The 25,748-nt window shown below is 44.9% G+C and overlaps 2 protein-coding genes across 6 annotated transcripts in view; one reads left to right on the top strand and one right to left on the bottom strand.

Moving 5' to 3' along the window:
* Positions 1 to 25,748, bottom strand: part of LOC126175652 (DNA ligase 3) — a 644,184-nt gene that overhangs the window by 575,948 nt on the left and 42,488 nt on the right. The gene's annotated exons all lie outside the window — the stretch shown is intronic.
* On the top strand, positions 1,410 to 25,530 carry LOC126176498 (uncharacterized). The gene is made up of 3 exons (XM_049923652.1): positions 1,410 to 1,538; positions 18,127 to 18,313; positions 24,475 to 25,530. The coding sequence occupies exons 1-3, from the start codon at positions 1,410 to 1,412 to the stop codon at positions 24,564 to 24,566; spliced, it is 408 nt and encodes a 135-aa protein (XP_049779609.1). The 3' UTR covers positions 24,567 to 25,530.

Here is a 25,748-nt window from a genome sequence, read left to right as displayed (position 1 = left end):
ATCCTCGCGAACCAGGAGGTCAAGCCAAGATCCCCATTCCCTGAGACACACAACGTTCCACCTCCGTGCCGCACGGTGGTCGCTGAAGCATGCCCAGAGCTTACAGTGACAGGGGACTGGTGACGCTTACCAGTCCCCAGCTCAGGAACCCCAGGGTCGCCAAGCCCATACCCGGAAAATGAATGCTGGGCCCCTGGGGGCCTAACGCCTTTTACATATGGTGAGTGTACCAGTGGAAGCATTTCTTCTTTGCCTTCTTCTCGTGTTCTGCTCCCTTTGGTTTTAGCTACCTTTCTTATGATGTTGTCATCATAGCCGTTGGCACGAAACGTGTGTTGTAGCTCCTTTAATTAAGAATTAAGGATTGGCATCATGTTCTCCTCACCGATGAGTGTCGGATATGCCTTCAACCAGACAATCGTCAGAGACGTGTTTGGAGGCAACTCGGTCAAGCTGAACGCCTTAGACACACTGTCCAGCGAGTGCAGCAAGGTGGAGGTTTCCTGCTGTTTTGGGGTGGCATTATGTGCGGCCGACGTACGCCGCTGGTGGTCATGGAAGGCCCCGTAACGGCTGTACGATATGTGAATGCCATCCTCCGACCGACAGTACAACCATATCGGCAGCATACTGGCGAGGCATTCGTCTTCTAGGACGAAAATTCGCGCCCCCATCGTGCGCATCTTGTGAATGACTTCCTTCAGGATAACGACATCGCTCGACTAGAATTGTCTGCATGTTCTCCAGACATGAACCCTATCGACATGCCTGGGATAGATTGAAAAGGGTTGTTTATGGATGACGTGACCCATCAATCACTCTCAGGGATCTACGCTGAATCGCCGCTGAGGAGTGGGACAATCTGGACCAACAGTGCCTTGATGAACTTGTGGATAGTATACCACGACGAATACAGGCATTCATCAATGCAAGAGGACGTGCTACTGGGTATTAAAGGTACTGGTGTGTACAGCAGTCTGGACCACCACCTCTTTAGGTCTCGCTGTACGGTGGTACAACATGCAATATGTGGTTGTCATGGGCAATAAAAAGGGTGGAAATGTTTATGTTGATCTCTATTCAAATTTTCTGTATAGGTTCCGCAACTCTCGTAACCGAGGTGTTGCTTAATGTTTTTTTGATGTGTGTAGATAGTTAAGTTTGTAGGGAACCTTCAGTGCGCGAGTCCTACTCGCTCGTAGCCAGTTTCTTTTTTTTTAGCATGTTTTTTCCAGCCCGCAGCTGTGTTCCAGCGAGAGGAGGGTCGCTCTGACGACGGCTCTGCCGTGCTTGCGTGTGCAGGAGCGAGCAGGATGAGGAGGAGGAGCGCGCTGGGCAGCGCGGCGCTGCTGCTGGCGGCCGGGCTGTGGCTGGCCGGCCCGGGCCCGGCGCCCGTGGCGGCGCGCGCCATGCTGCTGCCGCTGCCGCGCGACGCCGCCAGGTTCGCTGCGGCCGCCGCCGCCGCCGAGGCAGAGTACGACGCCGTCGCCGGCGCCAACTGGCCGGACGACGAGCCGCCGCCCCAGGGGCTCAGCCAGGTCAGTCGCGGGGCAACGCTAGTACCGCAACCTCACAGATACAGTGAATCTACAGGGCGCGGCGCTCAAATCCGGACAAATGAAACGTTTTTTTAAAGAGCAAATTTACTAAAAGAAATTCAAATCAATATTAAAATCCTTTTACATATACAGGGTGGTCGATTGATCGTGACCGGACCAAATATCTGCCGAAATAAATGTCAAACGAAAAAACTACAAAGGACGAAACTTGTCTAGCTTGAAGGGGCAAACCTGATAGCGCTATGGTTGGCCCGCTAGATGGCGCTGCCATAGGTCAAACGGATATCAACTGCGTTTTTTTTTAGAACGAACCCCCAATTTTTTATTACATATTCGTGTAGTACGTAAATAAATATGAATGTTTTAGCTGGACCACTTTTTTCGCTTTGTGGCAGATAGCGCTGTAATAGTCACAAACATATGGCTCACAATTTTAGACGAACAGTTCGTAACAGGTAGGTTTTTTTAAATTAAAATACAGAATGTAGGTACGTTTGAACATTTTATTTCGGTTGTTCCAATGTGATACATGTACCTTTGTGAACTTATCATTTCTGAGAACGCATGTTGTTAAAGCGTGATTACCTGTAAATACCACATTAATGCAATAAATGCTCAAAATGATGTCCGTCAACCTCAGTGCATTTGGCAATACGTGTAACAAGAGAGTAGTTCGCCTTCCGTAATGTTCGCACATGCATTGACAATGCGCTGACGCATGTTGTCAGGCGTTGTCGGAGGATCACGATAGCAAATATCCTTCAACTTTACCCACAGAAAGAAGTCAGATCCGGTTAACGTGCGGGCCATGGTATGGTGCTTCGACGACCAATCCACCTGTCATGAAACATGCTATTCAATACCGCTTGAACCGCACGCAAGCCGGACGTCCATCATGTTGGAAGTACGTCGCCATTCTGTCATGCAACATCTTGTAGCAACATCGGTAGAACATTACGTAGGAAATCACCATGCATTGCACCATTTAGATTGCCATAGATAAAATGGGGGCCAATTATCCTTCCTCCCATAATCCCGCACCATACATGAACCCCCAAAGGTAGCTGATGTTCCACTTGTCGCAGTCATCGTGGATTTTCCGTTGCCCAATAGTGCATATTGTGCCGGTTTACGTTACCGCTGTGGTGAATGACGCTTCGTCGCTAAATAGAACGCGTGCCATAAATCTGTCATCGTCCCGTAATTTCTCTTGTGCCCAGTGGCAGAAATGTACACGACGTTCAAAGTCGACGCCATGCAATTCCTGGTGCATAGAAATATGGTACAGGTGCAATCGATGTTGATGTAGCATTCTCAACACTGACGTTTTTGAGATTCCCGATTCTCGCGCAATTTGTCTGCTACTGATATGCTGATTAGCCGCGACAGCAGCTAAAACACCTACTTTGGGCATCATCATTTGTTGCAGGTCGTGGTTGACGTTTCACATTTGACTGAACACTTCCTGTTTCCTTAAATAACGTAACTATCCGGCGAACGGTCCGGACACTTGCATGATGTCGTCCAGGATACCGAGCAGCATACATACCACGCGCCCGTTGGGCATTTTGATCACAACAGCCATACATCAACACGATATCGACCTTTTCCGCAATTGGTAAACGGTCCATTTTAACACGGGTAATGTATCACGAAGCAAATACCGTCCACACTGGCGGAATGTTACGTGATACCACGTACTTATACGTTCCTGACTATTACAGCGCCACCTACCACAAAGCGAAAAAAGTGGTCCAACTAAATCATTCATATTTCTTTACATACTACACGATTATGTAATAAAAATGGGGGTTCCTATTTGAAAAACGCAGTTGATATAAGGTTTACCTATGGCAGCGCCATCTAGCGGGCCAACCATAGTGCCATCTGGTTTCCCCCTTCAAGCTAGACGAGTTTCGTTCTTTGTAGTTTTTTCGTTTGATGCTTATTTCGTGAGATATTTGGCCCGATCACAATCAATGGACCACCCTGTATAGGGCGACAATTACTGAACTACATGAAAAGAAACGTAAATTAGTTACAAACTACGGAGTGCACAGACTCTGTCCAACATTTAAACGTCACTACAGATATTAGAATTTAGGTTATGACCTGTTCGACATGCCTGCTATCATTGGTGATGATGTGACGCAGACGAATAGCGAAATTCTGCATAACCCGCTGAAGTGTCGGAAAATCGATGCTGTCGATGACCTCCTGAATGGCTGTTTTCAGCTCAGCTATGGATGACCTTAACATAGCCACACAAAAAGGATTCGCATGTGTTCAAATCCGCGGAATATGGCGTCCAATCGAGGCCCAAGCCAGTGGCTTCTGGGTACCCCAGAGCCGGAATGCGGTCCCAAAATTGCTCCTGCAGCACATCATTTTCCTGATTCGATGGGGTCGAGCTCCGTCTTGCGTGAACCACATGTTGTCGAAATCAGGGTCACTTTGGATAATGCGGATGAAATTATCTTCCAAAACCTTCACCTACCGTTTAGCAGTCACCGCGTCATCAAGGAATATCGCACAGATTATTCCGTGACTGGACATTCCACACCACTCAGTCACCTCTTGAGGAGACTTCTCGATCGCGAAATGCGGATTCTCAATCCCCCAAATGCGCCAATTTTGCTTATTGACAAACCCATCCAAATGAAAGTGAGCTTCGTCGCTAAACCAAATCATACAAAGTCCACACGAATTTCTATCATGCCCCGCTGTTAACCGTGCAGTTTGAGCGTCCTAACGAAAACCATCGGTTAACCGTGCAGTTTGAGCGTCCTAACGAAAACCATTCAGAAGTTACGACGATTTTATTTCCTATAGATCTACAATTGTCACACTGTAAGTAGTGGTACCTTTCAAGAGTGACATTACTCGATGTAACCACCTTCAGCCGAAATAGCCATCTCCAATTTTGTCCTGAAGCGATCGCACGCACTTTTTAAAACAGCACAGTCTATTTTCGCGAATGCTGCTTCGATAGCGGTGCGCAGAGATGCCAAATCAGAGTGCCTCGTCTTATTGGTAACTCTTTCGACTATGCTCCAAACATAGTAGTCGACGGGGTTCAAATCTGGGCTACTCGTGGCCAGAACTCCTTTGACCAGAACAAGGAACGTTATCCGAGAGCCAGTTTTGGACTAAATGGCTCATATGAGCCGGTGCAACGTCCTATTGAAAGACATATTGTCTCCCCAAAGCCACAGTTGCCATCCACGGTTTCACGTCATTCGTCAACACTCGCAGGTAAACTTCTTTTGTGACAGTTTGTCTCTTTTAAAATAAATGTGGCGGTTACTGAACACAATACCTAGGACGCGAACCCCAGACTTCTTCCAAGCATTATACTTGGTCACAATATCGTAAAGAGTTGATCTCGGGTACTCAAAGAATCGAACTATTTCACTGGGCGAACGCTCAGCGCGTAGACTTTCATTAATCGCGCCGCTTCGGGCGTACTCCGACTTTGTCCGTAACATCCCGGGCATTTTGAGGTTCTGACTGTTTACTAGATACCTATGGCTTTGAAGAACGCCAATCGCGACCTCCGACGAACTACGATATGGCGGGAAATTTAAACTGAAATTTGTCCGGATCCAAGCGCCGCACCCTGTATACTGGGTGAGGCAGCCAAGACGGGCCACCCCAAACACAAGACCAGTATTCTGAAAGTTGCCCCGCAAATATTGCTGAAAGGGGAAGTGCTATTGTCGTGCAGTTTTCAAGAGTGGATCGGTAGTCAGGGACTCGTATTGTTAGCCAATCAACAGAGTGTAATAATACTTTGAAAGTGAAGTTTTGAGCAAACATAATTTTTTAAATGGAGCAATGCCTATTGAGATTAACAAAATGAAAGTAGCGTAAATTAGAATGTCAGAGGTGTTTGCTGCAGGATTCTAGTGCGAGTCGTTTACTAGACATGGTATTTTAAGAAGTTCCCGCACCGACACTTGTTTGTGCCATTCAACCTGCGTAGTTGCTAGGTACGATGTTGTTATGTTTGCTTACAGTGTCCTTGTTTGTCCGAGTGCTTTGCGACTGGCTAATCAGTTAGTATGTGACTAGTCCAAGCAGTAGGTCGTGAGTGGACGATAGGACTCACCAACGGAGAAAAAGGCGACATGCTCATGGTGCATGGAGAGAGTAGGAAAAATGCAGTTCGTTCTTGCGCGGTGCGTGTGGTAAGATGACTCAACAGACGTCAACCATCTCGGCAATTATTTATCAACCTCTTCAACCAGTTACGTGAAAGTTGTATAGTAGCACCTACACGACGTGACAGAAGGAAACAAATGACGACAGAAGATGGTGAAATTAATGGCCTTGCTGCTGTTGCAGTTGATCCACTCCCGCGCAATCGAACAAGGAAGTGGCATGAGTCAGGCAAGTGTCCTACGCATGGACAAGAGCTGCATGGAAATGATTATGAGAATCGTGTTAACTTCCGTATATAGGCATTAAGACAGTATACTACACATGTATCTTGTTTAGTGGTGAAACCGCGTTTACCAATCACGGCCACGTAAACCGCCGAAACATGCACCATTTGTCTGTTGACAATCCCTGTTGGCTTCGTTATGTGGAAAGTCAGCACCCACCGAGTGTAAACGTGTGGTGTGGGATAGTGAAACCACCACATTCCTAAACGACTGTCTTCTAGGACGCTGGAAGACGTTCCCCTGGAGACTAGGAGGAAAATTTGATACCAACATGGTGGTTGCCCAGCCCATAGTGCACGTAGAACTACAGTAAGTCTTCACGAATTGTTTCCAAATTGTTGGATTGGACGCAGAGAACCTATACCTTGGCCGGCCCGTTCCCCGATTTGACTCCTGTAGAGTTTTTTATGTGGAGAAAGCTGAAAGACGCGGTCTACTGGGTCATACCAACAACATCCGGTGATATGCAACGACGAATTACTGCAGCCTGCTCGGACATCTCCACTGAAATGCTAGGACGTGTGCAGCAGTCGTTCCATGCCAGACTGGAAGCGTGTATTGCCGCTGCCGGTGGTTATTTTGAACGCAACCGGTAGTGGTTAATTCTCTCGTTACTGATCAGAATCCACATAACAGGTGCATGCACTTGGGTTGTTCTTTAGTATGTGCTACCATAGGTATTGTCGGGGTAGGAAGTTTTTAAAATACGATATCTCATAAACGACTGGCACAAGAATCCTACAACAAACACAACTGACTTTCTAATTTCCTTACTTTTAGTTTCTTAATGCCAATAGGAATTGTTCCATTAAAAAAAACATGTGTTTGCAAAAAAATACATTTTCTAAGTATTATCACAATCTGTTTATTGGCTAACAATAAGAACCCCTACCTACCAATCCATTTTGCGGAAATTGCACATCAGTAGCACTTTCCATTTCCACAATTTTGTGTTGCAATTTTTTGGTGATTCACCTTGTATATCCAGAATGAAAAAAATATATCGCGGTGAGATTTTCGCCCGGTTATAGCGCACAGCATGATGAATTTCCTGACGAACAATTTTTATTTGGCGGTTATCACTGAAACAACCGGTGTTCGGTAACATCCTTTTTTTCACGTCAGAAACCTGACTGTTACAAACGTTCAAAATTACCGACTTTTAGTTTTTCTTTCCTATTACTTCTGTAATAAACGTAGAAATCGAACAATTGTTGAAACATTATGACACTCACTCTCTTGCAGTTTCAGGATACGTAGAATTAAAATATTAAATTAAAAAGACAAATAAAAGAATACTTAGTCCATTCACGGTTCTCTGCTTTTCTCGAAAAGTGATAAGTGGTTGAATACTACAAAAAACCAGGCGTATTCTTTGATTCTAATTTTTTGAATCTCTGCTCAGAAACAGTGTTTCAATCTGGGATCATACCACTATTTGGACATTACTAATAGTTTGTGTTCAAGCGTGAAAAATGAGGTTGAAGAATTCTGTTTTTCTTGCTAATCTGTTCGTTTTCAAGCGCTACAAGCAGATAAAGGGATATTGTGTAGAAACATGCAGCAGATTCGCTGCTTTCTGTTTTTTTTTTGTTTTTTTTTTTTACACTATGAATAAACTGTTGTTAAGTTTTTCATTTATTACTGTTGCCAAATTCCCTTCTTCTTTTAGTATTTCATAGGAATGGCAGACAAATCTTCAAGCTTTTAAAGCAAATGACGCATTGTACTTCACTGCTACATCACCTCGTAAAAAATATTTCCAGACTAGGGTTGGTCCCATTCTGCAATACGACGGATGTCCAGAGACGACAGTGAGAAATTACCGTATAGACCAAGTGGGGGAAAGTCTTGCACACTGCTCGTATACGCGTGCCTTAAGCCACGTCACGGCAACAGGAACATTATTGTCTCAGCAATGTTGCACTAATTCTTATACCATTCGTTCGTTGCTCGTTTCTGTCGGCAGTGTTATTAAGAAAGCACTAATCGCTCTTCCCATTTTCTATAACAATTTAATATTTCAAACCAGTGCAAATTTTACGAATAAAAATCACCCCTTTTTAAAAAAGGTTTATTTAAAAACGAAAAATCTTAGTACTGCCGCTATGACTAATTGATATTTAGATTTTTTACTCGGGTATTTGTTCAAAAAACACCTGTTATAAGCGAGACCTAATAAATACCGAAAAATGCCGGTTACTCAGAACTAAAATACCGGTATCGGTTTTAACAGGTTAGTTTTTCCCATCCCTAGTTTAAAGTCGCCGAATTATTTGTCTTTTTTTCTAATGGAGTTATATGCTGTTTTCTGTGGCATCTGAAGCAAGCTTCTACGAAAAATTTCAGCGACATAACACGTAGGGGTTCAAACAGTGTCAAGATAACAGCGTCGCAAATCACTGTCTCGCCGGCAGAAAAAGAGGTTCCACAAATGTCTGCCGTGTTACAAAAAATGTAAGCAACACATAACTCAGGTTCGGTTCGCGTGCTTATTATTAAAGCTGTCATATCGTACTCAAAAAATTGACCTGGAACATTGCAACAGGCTATACAGTGGTTCTGGAGTAACAACAGCGCACGTTGAATTTCATCTCAAGTTTATGGCAGCACAGGTCCGTGTTGCAAGGCGTTTCATGTCTTCGAGAGTCGTCTGTGTTCCCTAACAGGCCTCTTGTTTTAACTTTCACCACCAATAAAAGTAAATTTGGCGAGAGTGCACACGATTTTGTGTTCTAGTGCGAAGTGGTTGAAGTGGCTCTGAGCACTATGCGACTTAACTTCTGAGGTCATCAGTCGCCTAGAACTTAGAACTAATTAAACCTAACTAACCTAAGGACATCACACACATCCATGCCCGAGGCAGGATTCGAACCTGCGACCGTAGCGGTCGCTCGGCTCCAGCCTAGAACCGCACGGCCTGTTCTAGTGCTTTGAAAATGTTTTTTTACGAGGGTCTGTTATTACATTTGTGGAGTGGGGGGTACATCCGTCATCTTGATACCAAAATGATTGTCTTGCATCCAATGGGATGTCTTCCAATAACTGCGGCAACAGTATACCTGAGGAACTCGAAATACTTGAGTCTCTTTAGATTCTCATCAATAAAACAGGGACCAATGATTCCTGTCTTGAAAAACACGCACCAAACGGTGATAGACAAGAGCGTCTTCGAGTCAGCGTGGATTTTCAACTGAAGATTAGTGCACACTGTGAAGATTGACTTGCCCATGGTTTGAAAACGATGCTTCTTCCATAAACAAAATTTTGCCTAGGCATGCCGCATCACTTTGCGCTTTTCTTAGATAACATTCGGAGGACTGTAAGTAATTTTGGAAGTCATTGTCACGAAACTGTTGATGCAGCGAAACTTGAAGAGGATGAAATGCAATGGAATGTAGTGTTCGCAGAACACTCGTTGGTTTATCCCTCTCGTACTTCCGAGATGCCTCTTAGTGACAGTTGCATTCTGTTACTGGTGTTAAAATGTTAGTTTCATTTCTTTAATTATTTTCTTTTCCATGGGGTACTTTATTTTCCACACTTCCAAATTATTTTTATTACGTCTGCAAAGACAGATGGTGAGTGCTCGGCACGGCCTGGATACTTTTCAACATACAACCGAAGCACTTTTTCGTCTCAATACCTTTACGAACAAGTTACCCGATTGCTACAACAGCATAACAGGAGATAGATAGGCTTCAAGGGCAGAGGTAAACACAAGAACTGTACCCCAGTTACGTGCTTGCTAACATTGTGTATAGTAGGCAGACGTTTGTGGAACCTTTTCTTCTGAAGACGGGACAGTGGTTCGCGGCGCTGTAATCTTCGTACTGTTTGATCAAGTCCCATATATGCCACATCGTTGATGGTCTCTTAGAAGTTTCTTTCAAATGTCACAGAAAAAGTATACAGTTCCATTAGAAAGAAACGAAGTCGATGTCGTAATTTCGAGACTATAAACGATAAAATTAATTGCGAACGTCTGGAAATTTGCCATAATGAACGCTTTAACCTGGCGAAAACCGCACCTCAATATATTTATGCATCCTGAATTTATCTGGAGTTGCCTGTCTTAGCTGCCTCACTGCGTATTACTACAAGATTAGTTCCACGTTGCATATCTAACGGGTCCCAAGGGGCAACAAAAGTGTGGTATTCAATATTTCACACAATTATTGACCGGATTTAAAAATTTAAAGTGCCGTCATAATATACTCATTAAGAGCTATAATCTTCTGTTCAGGGTTTAACACAATATGTCAAATATTATAGATGGAATCCGTGTACACGAGTATGTCTTGAGGCGGTGCAACTCGCAGCGCGTAAATTACCCAAACTATATTCACTCAGCTTTCACAATAAGAGCACATAGCGATCTGCAACGAAGTTTGCGCATAATTTCAAGCCTTTACGAAACTTTCTCTCACTGGCAAACCCAACAAAATGGTGAAAGGGAAAAAGTTTATCGTTTATTACATTTTCGTTGCCCACACAGTAAAATGTAGCATCGGGGATGTAGTTTTAATTTATTACTTCTTTACTACCACATCTATTCGCAACACTTTTTTCAGAAAGTACTCACACATACCACCGACTGTATCTGCACAGTTATATCACTGTACGACACATACTTCAGGAGATATGACGTTTTATACATGGGAGCTAGTTTCATTAAAGAATCAGAGTGCGGTTTACTGGTATTTGACTATTAGAACCCAGTACGTCATACTGGACAGTGAATAATCTACTGAGACGAAAGTAACTTCATGTGTGAATCACGGAAGCATAATGAGACCTCTAATGTTTTCCGTATATTTCAACGATTCATCAAGTAGGATCAGCAGCACTTTAAAACTTTTCGCTGACGATGCAGTTATGTACAGAAAAGCGTCGCCGTTCAACGGCCGTAAGGAATTGCTGAGAGACTTCGACAATATTTCCACTTGTGCTAAGGAACGGCAGCTCCCTTTTAATGTGGATAAGTGTAAGGTGATGCTTATAACAAAGAGAAAGAACCCGATAGCATCCGACTAAAAGATTACTGCTGTACATCTTAAGGATTCCACAATTTATAAGCATTTAAACGTAATACAGTAAGATCACGATAATCCGGCACGAATTAGCATCCGTAAACTAGCAGTGTATGTTGCAATAAAATCTGCTGATAAGACTGCTGCAAACGAGTACAAAATAATGCTTCAAAAGCTTGGTGATGAGCGTAAGTTTTCCCCACAACAAATTTGTAGCGCTGATACGATTGGCCTGTTATGGCGCTGTTTGCCCAATTGAACACCAGTGGAAGCTATGGAGTCCACCGCAAAGTGTTTTAAATAGAATAAAGGCAGAATAACTGTCTTAGTATGTGGAAATGCTTCAGGTAACAATACACTCCCTTTGTTTGTGATTGGCAAATATCAAAAGCCCAGACCACTAAAAATGTGACACATATGCCTTAATCTGATGTAATAGAAAAGTACAGTAATCGGCTTTTACTTCAATTTCGTTTTTACAGAATAGCAATAAATACTTTTAATTTTTTTATACTGTAATCTAACCACTACTATTATGTGTAACAAAACACTGTTACTTGTTTTTGCACATTAAAACAATAGGTTTTGTTTATACCCTTTTTTTAAGACAAGGTCTTTTTTTTTAAAAAAAAAGTAACCACGATAATTCGGAATATTTGATAATACGGCATAAGCAGATCCCCTAGCATGCAGAGCTATCAATGTCCTGCTGCACTAAGAAGCCAAATGAACTGGAACAATCACGTAAGGCGATGGAAGACTTAGATTCGTTGTACGGATTCTGGAAAATGCAGTGCGTCTGTAAAAGAAACCGGATACAAGTCCTTGCTCTGGCCAATTCTATAGTATTATTCCCGTGTTTGGAGTCTTTATCAATTAGGCTTGACAACAGATATCGACTAATTCAAATACTAGTTGCGAGGGCCGTAACAATTCGGTATACCCGATACGAAAGCGTAAACGAAATGTTAAGATAACTGAAATCGGAATCCTTGCAATAGAAAGGACGTACACGATATGATCAAAGGTATCCGGACAGACCCATGTAATGCGGAACTGATCACTACATGTCAGGAGAGTATAAAAGCAGGCGGGAAGTATTGTGTTGTTAGCAGAGAAGCGGTGTCAGCGAAATGGCTCAGCCAGGACAAGTCAGTGACTTCGAAAGTGAACTAGTAATTGGATGCAACCTAGTAACAAAGCCGTAACGGAAATTTTAACCATTCTAACCAAGAGAAGGTAGACCTCACTGTACTTACGGACGGGGACTGTCGAGCATTGCGGAGGGTATTTGTAAAAAAAAGTCCATGAAATCAGTGGAAGGAATTACACGTTAGTTTCAAACTGCTCCCAGCAGTTCATCTAGCACAATGACTGTGCATACGGAGATTAAAAAGAATTGGGTATAATGATCGAGCTGGTCCTCATAATAAAGACATTTCTGTAGTCGTTGCTGCGCGACGCTTGAGGTGGTGTAAAGAGCAATGTCACTGGACAGTGGATGACTGGAAACGAGTGATTTAGAGTGACGAACCAAGCTATACCCTATGACAATCCGACGAAAGAGTTTGCGTTTGGCGAATGCCTGGGGATCTTTACCCGCCATAATGTGTAGCGCCTACAGTGAAGTATGGAGGAGGTGATGTTACGATATGGGGCTGTTTTTCGCGGTTAGGGTGGGCTCCTCTTATTGCGCTTAAGAAAACGGTAAATGCGGAAGGATATGAACACTTTTTTGCAGAATTGTGTACTACATACAGCAGAGTAACAGTACGGAGATGATGACTGCTTGTATCAGGGTAACAATGCACTCTGCAATAAAGCGTCATCTGTGAATCAGTGGTTCGTGAATAAAAACATTCCTGAAATGGAGTGGTCTCTCTAGAGCACCGACCTGAACCCAAACGAACACTTTTGAGTGGACCCCAGCGTCGAACATTACCGCCTTCTCTGGTTTCGGCTCTTGACGGAGAACGGGCTGCCATTTCTCCAGACATTCAGAGACTACATTGAAAGCGTCGTCAGCAGAATTCAAGCTGCCATAAGGGCAAAAGATAGAGACACCCCAAATTACTGTCCACTAATAGGTGATGGACTTTCGATCAGACAGTGTAGTTCTCGTGAAACATTGTTGAGTACATTTAGAGAAGCTGTAATCGAAAAACACATGGCGACTACCTCACGAAGGAAACACGAAAAAAGGGACATTAAGATATACACACATGCAAACTGAGTGTCATTTTGCCTCACTCAATATACCAACGGAATAGGAAAGAAAACTGATAATACTGGTACGATTTACCTTCAGCCATGCACTGTACAGTGCCTCGTGCGCTATTTATAGAGACGCAAAACTCATTTCTTGACCGAATAGTTAGGGCAGTCGGTTTGAGATCCAGCACAGGGAAAAAAATCAATTCCTTTCAGCCTAATCTCAAAAGCTGGAAGAGAAGCAAAGGGTTCCCCAAATAGAAATGAGCTCACTGGACATAGTATTACTCACCCGTTTAAAAGAGCATATTTCTCGCTTTCGAGCACTGCAGATGATGTACAACATCTACGAAGGGGTCGTGTGGCCCTCCACCCGTACAATAAGTCATGACAGTGAAGCGGTGTGTATGTGCCAGTAGACTGGATGGAACAACCACAGTAAAGTGGCGCGCCGTGAGTCGTGACAGTGTGGCAGAAACGGAAGTATCGTGAACCAGAATGAAACTTCCACTCTGCAGCGGAGTGTGTGCTGATATGAAACTTCTCTGGCAGATTAAAACTGTTGTCAGACCAAGACTCGAACTCAGGACCTTTGCCTTTCACGGGCAAGTGCTCTACCGACTGAACCACCCAAGCACGACTCACGACCCGTCCCCACAGCTATAATTCCGCCAGTACCTCGCCTCCTACCTCCCAAACTTCACAGAAGCTATCCTGCGAACCTTGCAGAACTTGCGCTCCTGGAAGAAAGGATACTGCGGAGACATGGCTTAGCCACAGCCTGGGGGATGTTTCCAGAGTGAAATTTCCATTCTGCAGCGGAGTGTGCGCTTATATAAGACTTTCTGGCAGATTAGAGCACTTGCAAGCGAAAAGCAAAGGTCCCAAGTTCGAGTCTCGGTCTGATACACAGTTTTAATCTGCCAGGAAGTTTCACGAAGTATCGTGTTTGGACACGCCATAACCACACCATGAATGAAGTTGCCCGACTTGTTCTGTATCAATACAGACTGCCAAAGTGTCTAAAAGGAATTCTGTACCACTCGCACCCACGTAATAATAAGAACTGTGATCGTAAAAATATCCTGACAGGGGCCAGAGACAAGTATCACGCCTTGTCAAGCACAGATCGGTTTCATACTCGACAAGAATAGCTGCTGTCAGTAAATGTAGGAACATTTCAATCAGTTTCCGAGCGAACAATCCAAAGAGAACTGCAAGCAATAGAAATATGGGGGAAGGGGGAAGGGGGGGGGGGGGTAACTCACAGAACGCCACTGCTTGCGGACCTCTTCAGTGGAACAAACAACACAGGAAGTGAATAACAGTTGACTCTACGCGTTCGTGTGGCCCGACAAGTCGAGATTTGCCTATTTTTAAAATTATGCGAAGCTTCGAGTGAAATGACGGCCCAGTACAGTGTTTAACTGATCGTATGTGGAGGGCGTAGTTCAAGTGTAAGGTGATTCTTTCATGTATTGTGGGTGTTTTTCGTGTAATGACCTGGGCCAATTTCTTCAGTTTCCCGTGTTCTTCTCAATGGATGTTTTGTTTCGGCAACCTTATATACTGTGATGTAGTAGTTCTTTCGTTCTGTCTGTGATCCTAGTTTCATACAGCTATATTACCTGGCAGCGACACAGCATGCAAAAGTTAGTTGCATCCTTAAATTTTGCGCACCAGTGTAGTTTCCCAGAGTATTTTCCATTGACATTTCGGTACATGGTGAGGTCTGTCTAACAAATGAACGAACGAACTAAAGGAGATGGGTATCCAAAGCGTGTATTAGTGGTGTAACCAACCGTCATTGCACAGTTGATATTCAAGTTTCAGTTAGACACAAAACAAGAATTATCAGAATTCTGTGGTACATAGAGACATGTCCGGCATTCCGGAACGAAACTTTCAGTCTCCAGCGAAGTGCGCACTGCCTTGAAACTTACTCGCAGATTAAAACTGTGTGCCAGTTTGGCAATCGAGCCTGGAACAGTGCCTTTCACGGACAATGTTCTTACCGGCCGATATCCCAGCACGACTGACTAACACCTCCCTCTTTCGTTGCAAACGTCACAGTACATCTCTTTCATACCTTGCGTGACTAGCACTTCTGACAGAAAGGATATCGCGGAGAAACAGCTTAGCCAGTGCAAGGGTTGTTTCCGTATTACAACTTTCACTCTGTAGCGGAGTGTGCGCCGTCAGCGTTGGTAGAGAGTTGGGCCTGAATAGCTTGGTCGGTAGGAGCATAGGCCGCAAAAGACAAGATTTAAGGAATAATTTCGCTCCGACAAGCAGTTTTAATCTGTCAGGAAGATTCACCTTCGACATTATCTACTGTTTGCTACGCAAGTTACAAGGTAGTGTTTGAAAGTTCCCGAAATACATTAGTTAAAATTTTTATATTTCAACTAGATATCATTCTGTACCATTAGCTTCAAACAAGTCCCCCTTGGAGTGAGTACGTGAATTCCGACAGTCCTGCCACTTTTTAAATGCATCCTTGAAGATAGGGTTTTGGTACACTCTATGGTTCCTCATGAATCTCCTTCTGTGTATTAATTATTCACCCCTTCAAATTGACTTTCATCTTGAGGAACATGAAGAAGTTACATGGAGGTGAGTGTCGTGGGTACGGCAGATGGAGAAAAGTGCCATCTTGTAAGATCTTTCAGATTCATAGTCATAAACCCAACTTTCATCGACGATGATAATCTTTGAAAGTAAGTTCGGATCGTCTTGAAGCAATTGCTTAAGTTCCCTGCTGACTTCCATGTGATATTGCTTCTGATCATCTTGAAGAAGACGTGGCACAAACTTCGTCGCAGGCCTACTCGTGATCAATTCTTCTCACAGAATACGTTGACATGTATCGTAAATTATTTCCAGGGTGTCGCAAAGGATTTGGATGGCCTGTAAACGATCTTGCTGAATCCGTACCCTCGCTTTCTGAATATTTTCTAGTTTGGTTCTAGGACACGAACGACAGGAACGGTCGTCATCTTCAGTTCGCACGAATTTGAAGCGGGGAACCAGTCGTAAGTCTGTGTCTGACCTAAAAATGCCTCAAAAAGCTTGCTCCAAAATTTGGCATGTTTCTGCAGCGATTTTCCCAAATGTTGTTTTAAACTTCATACAGACATACTACTTTTTCTGGCCAGCAATCGCAAAGTTGCGGAAACATGAGAATGGAAATACACTCATGCCCATTAATTAAGGATAATTGCAGAATGTGGTACCACACAACGTGGCACTACACAAAACTGGCGCTATTAGCAAAGGCACATAGGGAACACACACCACACAGATCTGTAAGTCTACGGTGATAAGTTGAGTAAACCGCCCCGAAACACATGTACTACAAAACGCCACTGCTTCCTGCACATGTGCCCCAATATCAATATGGGATATGATCACCATGCACAGGTACACAGGCCACACAACGGGTTGGCATACTCTGGATCAGGTGGTAGAGCAACTGCTGGGGTATAGCCTCCCATTATTGCACCAGTGCCCGTTGGAGCTCCTGAAGTGTCCTAGGGGTTTGAAGGCGTGCAGCGATACGTCGGCCGAGAGCATCCCAGACGTGCTCGATGTGGTTTAGGTCTGAAGAACAGGCAGGCCACTCCATTCCCCTGATATCTTCTGTTTCAAGGTACTCCTCCACTATGGCAGCTCGGTAGGGGCATGCATTATCATGCATCAAGAGGAAGGTGGGACCTACTGCACTCCTGAAAAGGCGGACATACTGGTGCAAAATGACATCCCGATACACCTGACCTTTTACAGTTCCTCTGTCAAAGACATGCAGAGGTGTATGTGCACCAATCATAATCCCACCCCACACCATCAAACCACGACCTCCATACAGGTCCCTTTCAAGGACATTAAGGGGTTGGTATCTGGTTCCTGGTTCACGCCAGATGAAAACCCGGCGAGAATCACTGTTCAGGCTGTACCTAGACTCGTCCGTGAACATAACCGGGGACCACTGTTCCAATGACCATGTACCGTGTTCTTGACACCAAGCTTTACGGGCTCTCCTGTGACCAGGGGTCAGTGGAATGCACCTTGCAGGTCTCCGGGTGAATAAACCATGTCTGTTCAGTCGTCTGCAGACTGTGTGTCTGGGGACAACTGTTCCAGTGGTTGTGGTAAGGTGCCGAGCAAGGCTACCTGCAGTACTCCGTGTCCGTCTGCGGGCACTGATGGTGAGATATCGGTCTTCTTGTGGTGTTGTACACTGTGGACGTCCCGTACTGTAGCGCCTGGACACGTTTCCTTTCTGCTGGAATCGTTGCCATGATCTTGAGATCACACTTTGTGGCACACGGAGGGCCTGTGCTACGACCTGCTGTGTTTGACCAGCCTCCAGTCGCCCTGGTATTCTACCCCTCATAACGTCTTCAATATGTGTTCTTTGAGCCATTTTCAACACACAGTCACCATTAGCACGTCTGAAAACGTCTGCACACTTACTCGCTGCACCGTACTCTGACATGCACCAACACACCTCTGCGTATGTGGACTGCTGCCAGCGCCACCGTGCGACGACCGCAGGTCAAATGCACCGCACGGTCATACCCTGAGGTGATTTAAACCCGCAAACCGCCCACCAGAGCGTTGTTTCACCATGTACCAGCATTATCCTTAATTTATGAGCATGAGTGTGTGTTCATTAACGAAACCACTCAGCTCGCAACTACTTGCCAGACTTTTAATGGGTATGTACGTGGAGGCAAGTAGCTGTACTACAGGGTATTTATACGCAATTCACGCGCAAAATTCGAATTTTGGTAACTTATGGCTAGCAGTTCGCATCTTGGCCGTCAGATGGACGCCTCGTAGTGAATGTGTGTGTTTGTTTGTGTTCCGCAGGAGGAGCAGACGCGGCTGCTGCGCATGCTACTGCTACGCATGATGCAGGAGCGTGACCAGCACGCGCAGGCCGACCACGACGCCGGGCCGCTGCTGGAGCCGGGAGATGTCGCAGACGACCCCGAGGGAGACGGTGAACACCCGCTCCCGTACGGCGGCCCGCACACTCCCGATGACAAGAGGAACTGTGAGTACCACCTTAGTGAAGAAAGTGCACAGCTGCCAACACTAGTACATAAAGGCATTCCTTCAGGAGCCGTCATTTTTTTATGAGAATGCAGTCTCGGCATATTTCACCGATATCATCTTTTCGAGTTATCAGTCGAATCGCGACCTAGTGTTGGAGAAATACTCCAACCGGTTTCCTGCAAGAAATGTCGGGATCTTGTTCTTATTTTTAACACCCATTTTATCTGCTAGATGAGCGGACTACTCCGAGTATAGACACATGTGGAACCAGAAACTACTGACCCAAAAACCAAGCAAGCTGCTAAGGGGAGAGGGAATCCCAATTGGGAATTTTTAGGAGGGAGTTTTTAGTCCGGGAATTTGCCTTTCAACCAAGGGAAACCTCTCGAAAATCTCGGTCATAAACGCAGGATGGGAGGTGTTTCAACCATATTGACTGATATCAGACGAGGACAATACACTGGTATTAAACAAGAACAATACGTGTTAATAATTGAATGGTTAACCACCCAGAAGACCAAACGTTCGATTTCTGGCACTGTTAAGACTTTTTTTTCTTTATGGGATCACCAAACAGGAAAACTATTTGAAGGAGAAATGGCTGCCGTGACTTCGAGAGCCAACATTATTAACTGGGAGAATAGTATGCGCAGGTGACGTATTCACGATCCATTAGATTTCGAACGTCCAACTGCAGAAACCATGTTTCTTCACGTGATGTTTCCGCAGGTTATAATAACGCCGCGAGTACTGCAGCTTCAGTCTGTCATCTGTCTCGGAAGATGGCCGAAAGACACACAGGCGAAATTTCAGGAAAAGACTTAGGGTTTCTGCGGTTGGATCCCCCGAAACTTACTGGATCATTCACTGCGCTGTGAAAACGTGAAGATGCTACATCATGACGTTTACAGAAGTCGTTACACCGGTACAGTTGGTGATAAATTTTTCGACAAAGTGAAAACGCTCGGCCACAATGAGCTCGTCACGGCGACAAATACCTTCAATAGGAAAGACTTCCGCGTATGGTGTTACCATCGCGATCTGTCGGTTTGAATGTCACAGACAATAACAGGGAAGAGCTCAGGATGAGTGTTGCTGCTGGCTGCATTCCTCCCCCTTCATACGCTCGATGCCTGTCATTTAGTAAGAATAACATCCGCATCGTATGGGGCTAATAGACACCACCATTAATAGCATCACTGAACAGTGGACATGCTGTAAAAAAATGGTTCAAATGGCTCTGAGCACTGTGGGACTTAACAGCTGAGGTCATCAGTCCCCTAGAACTTTGAACTACTAAAACCTAACTAACGTAATGGCATCACACACATCCATGCCAGAGGCAGGATTCGAACCTGCGACCGTAGCGGTCGCGCGGTTCCAGACTAAAGCGGCTAGAACCGCTCGGCCACACCAGCCGGCCGACATGTTGTATATCTGGTTCAGGTAATTGCACTTTCTATCGACTTCGTTTGTGCTGCACCATACTGACACATCCATTCCGCACATTTTCACTCACTTTGAACTTTATATGTACAACTGTATTTTCAGCGATAAGTAGATCCCTCAGTGCTACCTAATTTCGTGGGGGTTGATTGCTCCGTTTCACTCGATGTTCTAAATACTCCCACACATTTACTACGGGACTGAGATCGGGTAATTTAGCGGGCCAGTCGAATTACGATAGAGTGCTTGAGAGTTCGTCAAACCTGAAACATATGTCTGCAGAACTGTGAGAACGCCTGCTGTCTTCTTGGAAGACGGTAATTTCCATAGTATGCTCATCGTGAAGATGTAGCAGAAAGGGCGACACTTTATCAATGAGAATGCTGAAATGAACATCCTGGTTCATGTTCAAGGTAACATGAACCAGTAGACTCAGCTCATGGTACGAAAAACAACGCCAGAACATCACAGAAATACCTCCACCCTAAACTACAGGATGATTCTTATTAAGGTTTAAAAACCCTCGAAGCTACGTAGATGGTGTCAGGACAGGTAATTTAGTATAGGACACATGGGGCCGCAAATGTCGCGAAATATGCCAAAAGAGGATGACAAATACTGGACATGTGACGTTAGCAGATGACGTACCTCGCCGTACGCGCAGCGGTGGAGCCTATCGGTCTGTCGCACCTGATCATCCCAGCCCAAGTCAAGTACTTGGTGTGGCTGCAGGCCTATGTGCGCTACTTTAGCGCGTGGGGCTCAGGGTTCGACTCTTGCCTCTGGTAGACAGTATTTTTTTTACGTTAGACAATTGCGTTTTTACATTAAAGTAATATTTATTATTTTATTGACCAGTCTCGCGGTCTCCACTGGTAATTGCAAAGTTTAGTGAACAAATATTTACCGTATCACCTCACACGTAAATAAGTATAAGCTTTCAAATTGCATTGCAAGCAGTAAATGACCTATGTATTCTTTACTAAATAAAGTATGAGGCCTGTTCAAAAAATCCGGAACTTCATCTACAAATTTTTTATACGCTTACCTTTTACTTGCCCGCCCGGTTGGCCGTGCGGTCTAACGCACGGCTTTCCGGGCGGGAAGGAGCACCGGTCCCCGGCACGAATCCGCCCGGCGGATTTATGCCGAGGTCCGGTGAGCCGGCCAGTCTGTGGATGGTTTTAGGCGGTTTTCCATCTGCCACGGCAAATGCGGGCTGGTTCCCCTTATTCTGACTCGGCGATTGCTACGCAAACAAGTTCTCCACGTACGCGTACACCACCATTACCCTACCACGCAAACATAGGGGTTACACTCGTCTGGTGTGAGACGTTCCCTGGGGGGGTCCACCGGGGGCCGAACCGCACAATAACCCTGGGTTCGGTGTGGAGCGGCGGAGGGGTGAAGTGGACTGCGGTAGTCGTCGTGGGGTTGTGGAACACTGCGGGCTGCGGCGGGGAAGGAGCCTCTCCGTCGTTTCTAGGTCCCCGGTTAACATAACATAACCTTTTACTTATTGTGCATGGTCTCCTTAGAAATTCTCTCTTCCACAACTGGTACTCCGCTCCCAATGCCGTTTCCACTTCCGGAAGCAGTCTTGATAAGCCTCTAGTTGGATCGCGCGAAGCGCCGTCTGCGGATTTTCTTTTATCTCGTCTACTGTTGCAAATCTTCGTCCTTTCAGTGGGTTTTTCAACTTTGGAAATGAAAAAAAGTCCCGATGGGCCAGGTCTGGAAAGTACGGAGGATGAGGCAGCACATAATTTCGTTGTTTGTGCAATACTCACGCACGGACAGGGATGAGTGATGCAACAGCCATGAATTGTCGCGCCACACTTCATGACGTTTCCTTTTCACATTTCCTGCAGGCGTCGCAAAACGTCCCGATAGTACCATCTGTCCCTGTGTCACGAATTCATGTTAATCCTTCAAAGCCAAAGAAAACTATCAACGTGACTTTGACATCTGACCTGACGAGCTTTTTTTTTATCTTGGAGAAACTTCCCAGACCCATAGTGAAGACAGAACCTTGGCCTCAACATCATAACCGTAAACCCAAGTCTCATCACCGCTTATGATTCTCGTAAGGAACATATCGTTCTCATTTACGCGGTTCAAAAGTTCGACACAGTTGCGAGGCGAAGGTCTTTCTGGTCTTGCCTCATGAGCCGTGGGACGAACTTCGCGACAACGTGATTCATTCCAATATGCTATGTCAAGATTTCATGACATAATCCAACTGATACGTTACATTCTTCTGCAATCTCTCGGGCAGTCATTCTTTGATTGGCACACACAATTTCGTTAACATTCCTGACATGAGAGTCGTCGGCAGACGTCGAAGGGAATCCTGAACGAGGGTCATCTTTAACTTCCCATTCATAATACCGAGTAAGGCTTCAACTCTCATTACTGTAGGCTTTCTGCATCATTTGGTGTATTTCCATGAAGGTTTTCTTGAGTTTCACGCAAAATATAATGCAGACGCGTTGCTCCTCTAACTCTGCCATTTCTAAATTCGCAAACAGTGCGGCACAACGTTCCATTCAATACAGCACTGAACAATAACTAACTGACATACAACAATGAAACTTCCGGCAGTTACATATTGAATACAGGCGTGTGCAGAGATCCCAACCGCATTACGCTCCAACACATCACTGGCGCGAAATTAGGAATGTTCCGGAATTTTTTGAACAGACCTCGTATGAAAACAAAAAACAGGAAAAACAAAGGAAAGAAACACGAAATAGGAACAGCTTTTGCTTGGTTACAAGGGGGACAACAATTTTGTAGCTTCTACGTTTACAACAGATTACGTTTCGAAAGGTGTTCTAAAACACTGTAGCCTAGTGAAACAATGTGTAGCACTACCCCCTACCGGCAAGGATAGGACTGACAAGCCCAATCGCTGCACTTACGGCTAAGTACGTCATCTGGTGACGTTACATGTTCAACATCTGTCGTCCACTTTATGGGTATTTCCCAACTTTTGCAGCCCAATGTATCTTATATTAAATTACTTGTCTAGACTCTACATCGCTTCGGGGGGTTTTAAACGTCAATAAGAATTAGCCTGTATACCCTCCACACAACGCAGGTTAAACGCCTCTCTCAGCTGTTGGTGCACTCCACGTTTTGCATCACTTGAACAGACGCAGAATCGCGACTCGTCTGAGGACATTATTCGCCACCAGTCGTCTATGTCCACTTTCCGTGTTGTTCGGTCCATTGAAGATGAGCCGCTTTAGATGCCGCTCTGAGCAATGGCAATCTACGATGTACCCTTCTACAAGTTGGCTCGTATGGAGGTCTCACGGCAATATTCGCTCGTTGAGATGGACCTACAATCACGGACAGTATCAACTCCTATCACTTATGAAAATGATTGACTGACAGTGAACGTGACACGCGTCTCCGGTTCCTTTCGGTTAGGATTTCTTACTACTGTTCTTAAGTTGTGTTACACAGCTGCAAGTGGTGTACCATTCCTTGCAGACACGTTGGACAGTTCACACCGATACCGCAGGAAATCGGGTAACTTCGTTCTCACTGTTGTCATGACACTTCCCAACACGTCGGCTGCTTTCTGCCATGGCTCCACGTCAAGCCATCTCATTGCGTTGATTCCATGCGACCGACTGGCACATCTACGTTACTTCCCTTCCACAGCTTACGTCAGTGGTTGAAGACAACTGCACCAACTGGTAAAATCTCTAACCCAGCGTTCACTCCAAAGTGACCAGTGTGCCCTTTTAAGAGGAGTAACTAATACAGTGTGTACATAAAGTCCGGGAACACTTTCAATTATTTATTGCACAACAACTAAACATTGCACAGATGTCATACATATTGCATTTTGAAGAGAAAGTCTGAAAGGTTTTTTTTTCTCCAACATTCGATATGCGAACCATGAGTGACCCGGCAGATGTCAATACGGTAATCGAATTCTTGCCGTACCCATCCCAGCATGGTATCGTAGACTCTGGCAGTCGCTTCCCATATTTTCTCCAGGAGCTCTGCTACATCACGTAGTAGAGGCGGTACACACACCAGATCTTTAATGTGTCCCCACAGAAAAAAGTCACACGGAGTGCGATCTGGTGATCGGGGAGGCAATTTCATGACCTCCAACACACAGAAAACTCGCTCCGCACCTGAACTCGTCATGTTTGCGACTAGCGCTCGGCGAGTTACCAAAATACGCCATGGCGGAATAAATGAAAAAAAATTTCAGGGTTTCTCTTCAAAATGACAGATGTATGATATCTGTACAGTGTCTGATCCTTGAGCAATAAATAACTGGAAGTGTTCCCAGACTTTATTTACACCCTGTATTTTGTCTTACATGGTCAGACAACATGTCGTCTGACCATGCTGGGCTTGTTGTTGCCACAGAAGGTACGGAATCCAGTTAATTTGGCCCACTGTATACAATTCTGTTCACTGCACATGAAAAGCCGTTGTGGATGGTAGGTTACGTTCGTGGCCTGAAGAAGATACTATGTGGTGTCGAAACTGGTAGCATGTTTTAAAAAGAATAAACGACGATAGTTTCAAATATAGCCGCTGGGTTTGTTGTCGTTATTCTAGTACTACGTGTCCGGCTGCAGTCCCACTTCCCTTCGGGGATTACCAGAGACTCAATATTTTCTCTCGTGAGCTTGTATTACTGTGTATGACACGAGCATTTTCCGTCTGTCCCAACAGTGCAGGGGATGATGCCGACGCTGTGCCACTTCAAGATTTGCCACATGGGCCGGAAGCGGAACCAGCAGAAGGGCGCGAGGACCGCGCACTGAGCGACGCCACGCCACGCCACGCCGCGACGCCGACGCCGACGCCGACGCCTCCACTCCGCATCGCGCCTCCGCCTTCGCAGCCGCCGTTCGCACCTTTTCGCTGCTCTAACCCGATTCTCTAGGCAGACGCAATGAATCTGAGCCGCTTACAGCTATTCTGTTGCTCTAGCTTCTGACTGTCGACCGAAATGTACTTACGCGCGCATGTACGATCCGCTGGACGAACTGGAGTACTACGCCATTTTTCTTAGTATTATCGTTTCTTACCCGCTAACCTCGAACTAATCTTAACTGAATGCAATGCAGTATTAATATGTAGTCACTTGTGCCGTGATTACTTCTCGCTGTTCATTCGCTCGGTACCTTGGAAGCACGGTGGGGTGAACAGCATGCAAACCGCTGTGAACTCGTCTCCGTGGGACGATGTTTAGCTCCAGTTTCTTACACACATTGAGATGAAAGGCGGAAGGATCCTTCATAATGGATAATGTTCACCTACAGCACAGAGTTACTGAAAACCATAGTGTATGCTCACCGGTATCTCTGGTACATAGGTGAACTTTCATATCTGTGCAGCAAAGCATTCTCTCTACTTATGATTTTCGTGAAGGTCCATATATTATGTGAAACAGATCTGCCTCAAAGCATAGTAGCGGTAAGACAACGCCAAACGAAAAATACGCTCCACCGTTGCAAATGTCGAACTCAAGTTACTGCACCGGGGCCTTTGGCAGTAGCAGAGTCAGAGATCGTCACTGAAAGTTCACTCCCACATTCGGGTCTGAAAGTCCCCCATACAGTTTACAACAATGACAATAAAATACCTAGATGATCCTTTGTAGACAATGTTGTGTAAACTGGAAGAGCCGAACAATTAACTACAGAGGTATTTATGTCTGTCTAAAGTATTGTATCTTTGCATGAATTTAACACTACATATTGTAATAAATTATTGGTTCGTTAATTATTGTTTTTTATTCGCTAACATTTGTTTTGCTGTACCTTCTGCTTAAAAGATATTCCCATACTTGTGCTGGCTATGGATGTATAATAAATGTCTAGCATTCGTGAAAATGTTTCTTTTTACTAGCTCTCGAATGGTACTTGTCGCAGTTTGCGTTCTGTTCAATTCAATGTATGAAGCATTTCTCATATTTCCTTAGTGTGCTAAGGTCTGCCATA

The sequence above is a fragment of the Schistocerca cancellata genome, chromosome 3 (assembly GCF_023864275.1).
Source record: "Schistocerca cancellata isolate TAMUIC-IGC-003103 chromosome 3, iqSchCanc2.1, whole genome shotgun sequence".
NCBI classification, from domain to species: domain Eukaryota; kingdom Metazoa; phylum Arthropoda; class Insecta; order Orthoptera; family Acrididae; genus Schistocerca; species Schistocerca cancellata.
This window is presented reverse-complemented; position numbering and strand designations above follow the sequence as displayed.

What these genes read in the sequence shown, in the direction of transcription:
- LOC126176498 (XM_049923652.1), top strand. Translation starts at nt 1,410, where the DNA reads ATGCTGCTGCCGCTGCCGCGCGACGCCGCCAGGTTCGCTGCGGCCGCC. An exon ending in CGCCCCAGGGGCTCAGCCAG is followed by an intron (nt 1,539 to 18,126) that starts GTCAGTCGCGGG and finishes TGTGTTCCGCAG; the next exon opens with GAGGAGCAGACGCGGCTGCT. An exon ending in TCCCGATGACAAGAGGAACT is followed by an intron (nt 18,314 to 24,474) that starts GTGAGTACCACC and finishes CTGTCCCAACAG; the next exon opens with TGCAGGGGATGATGCCGACG.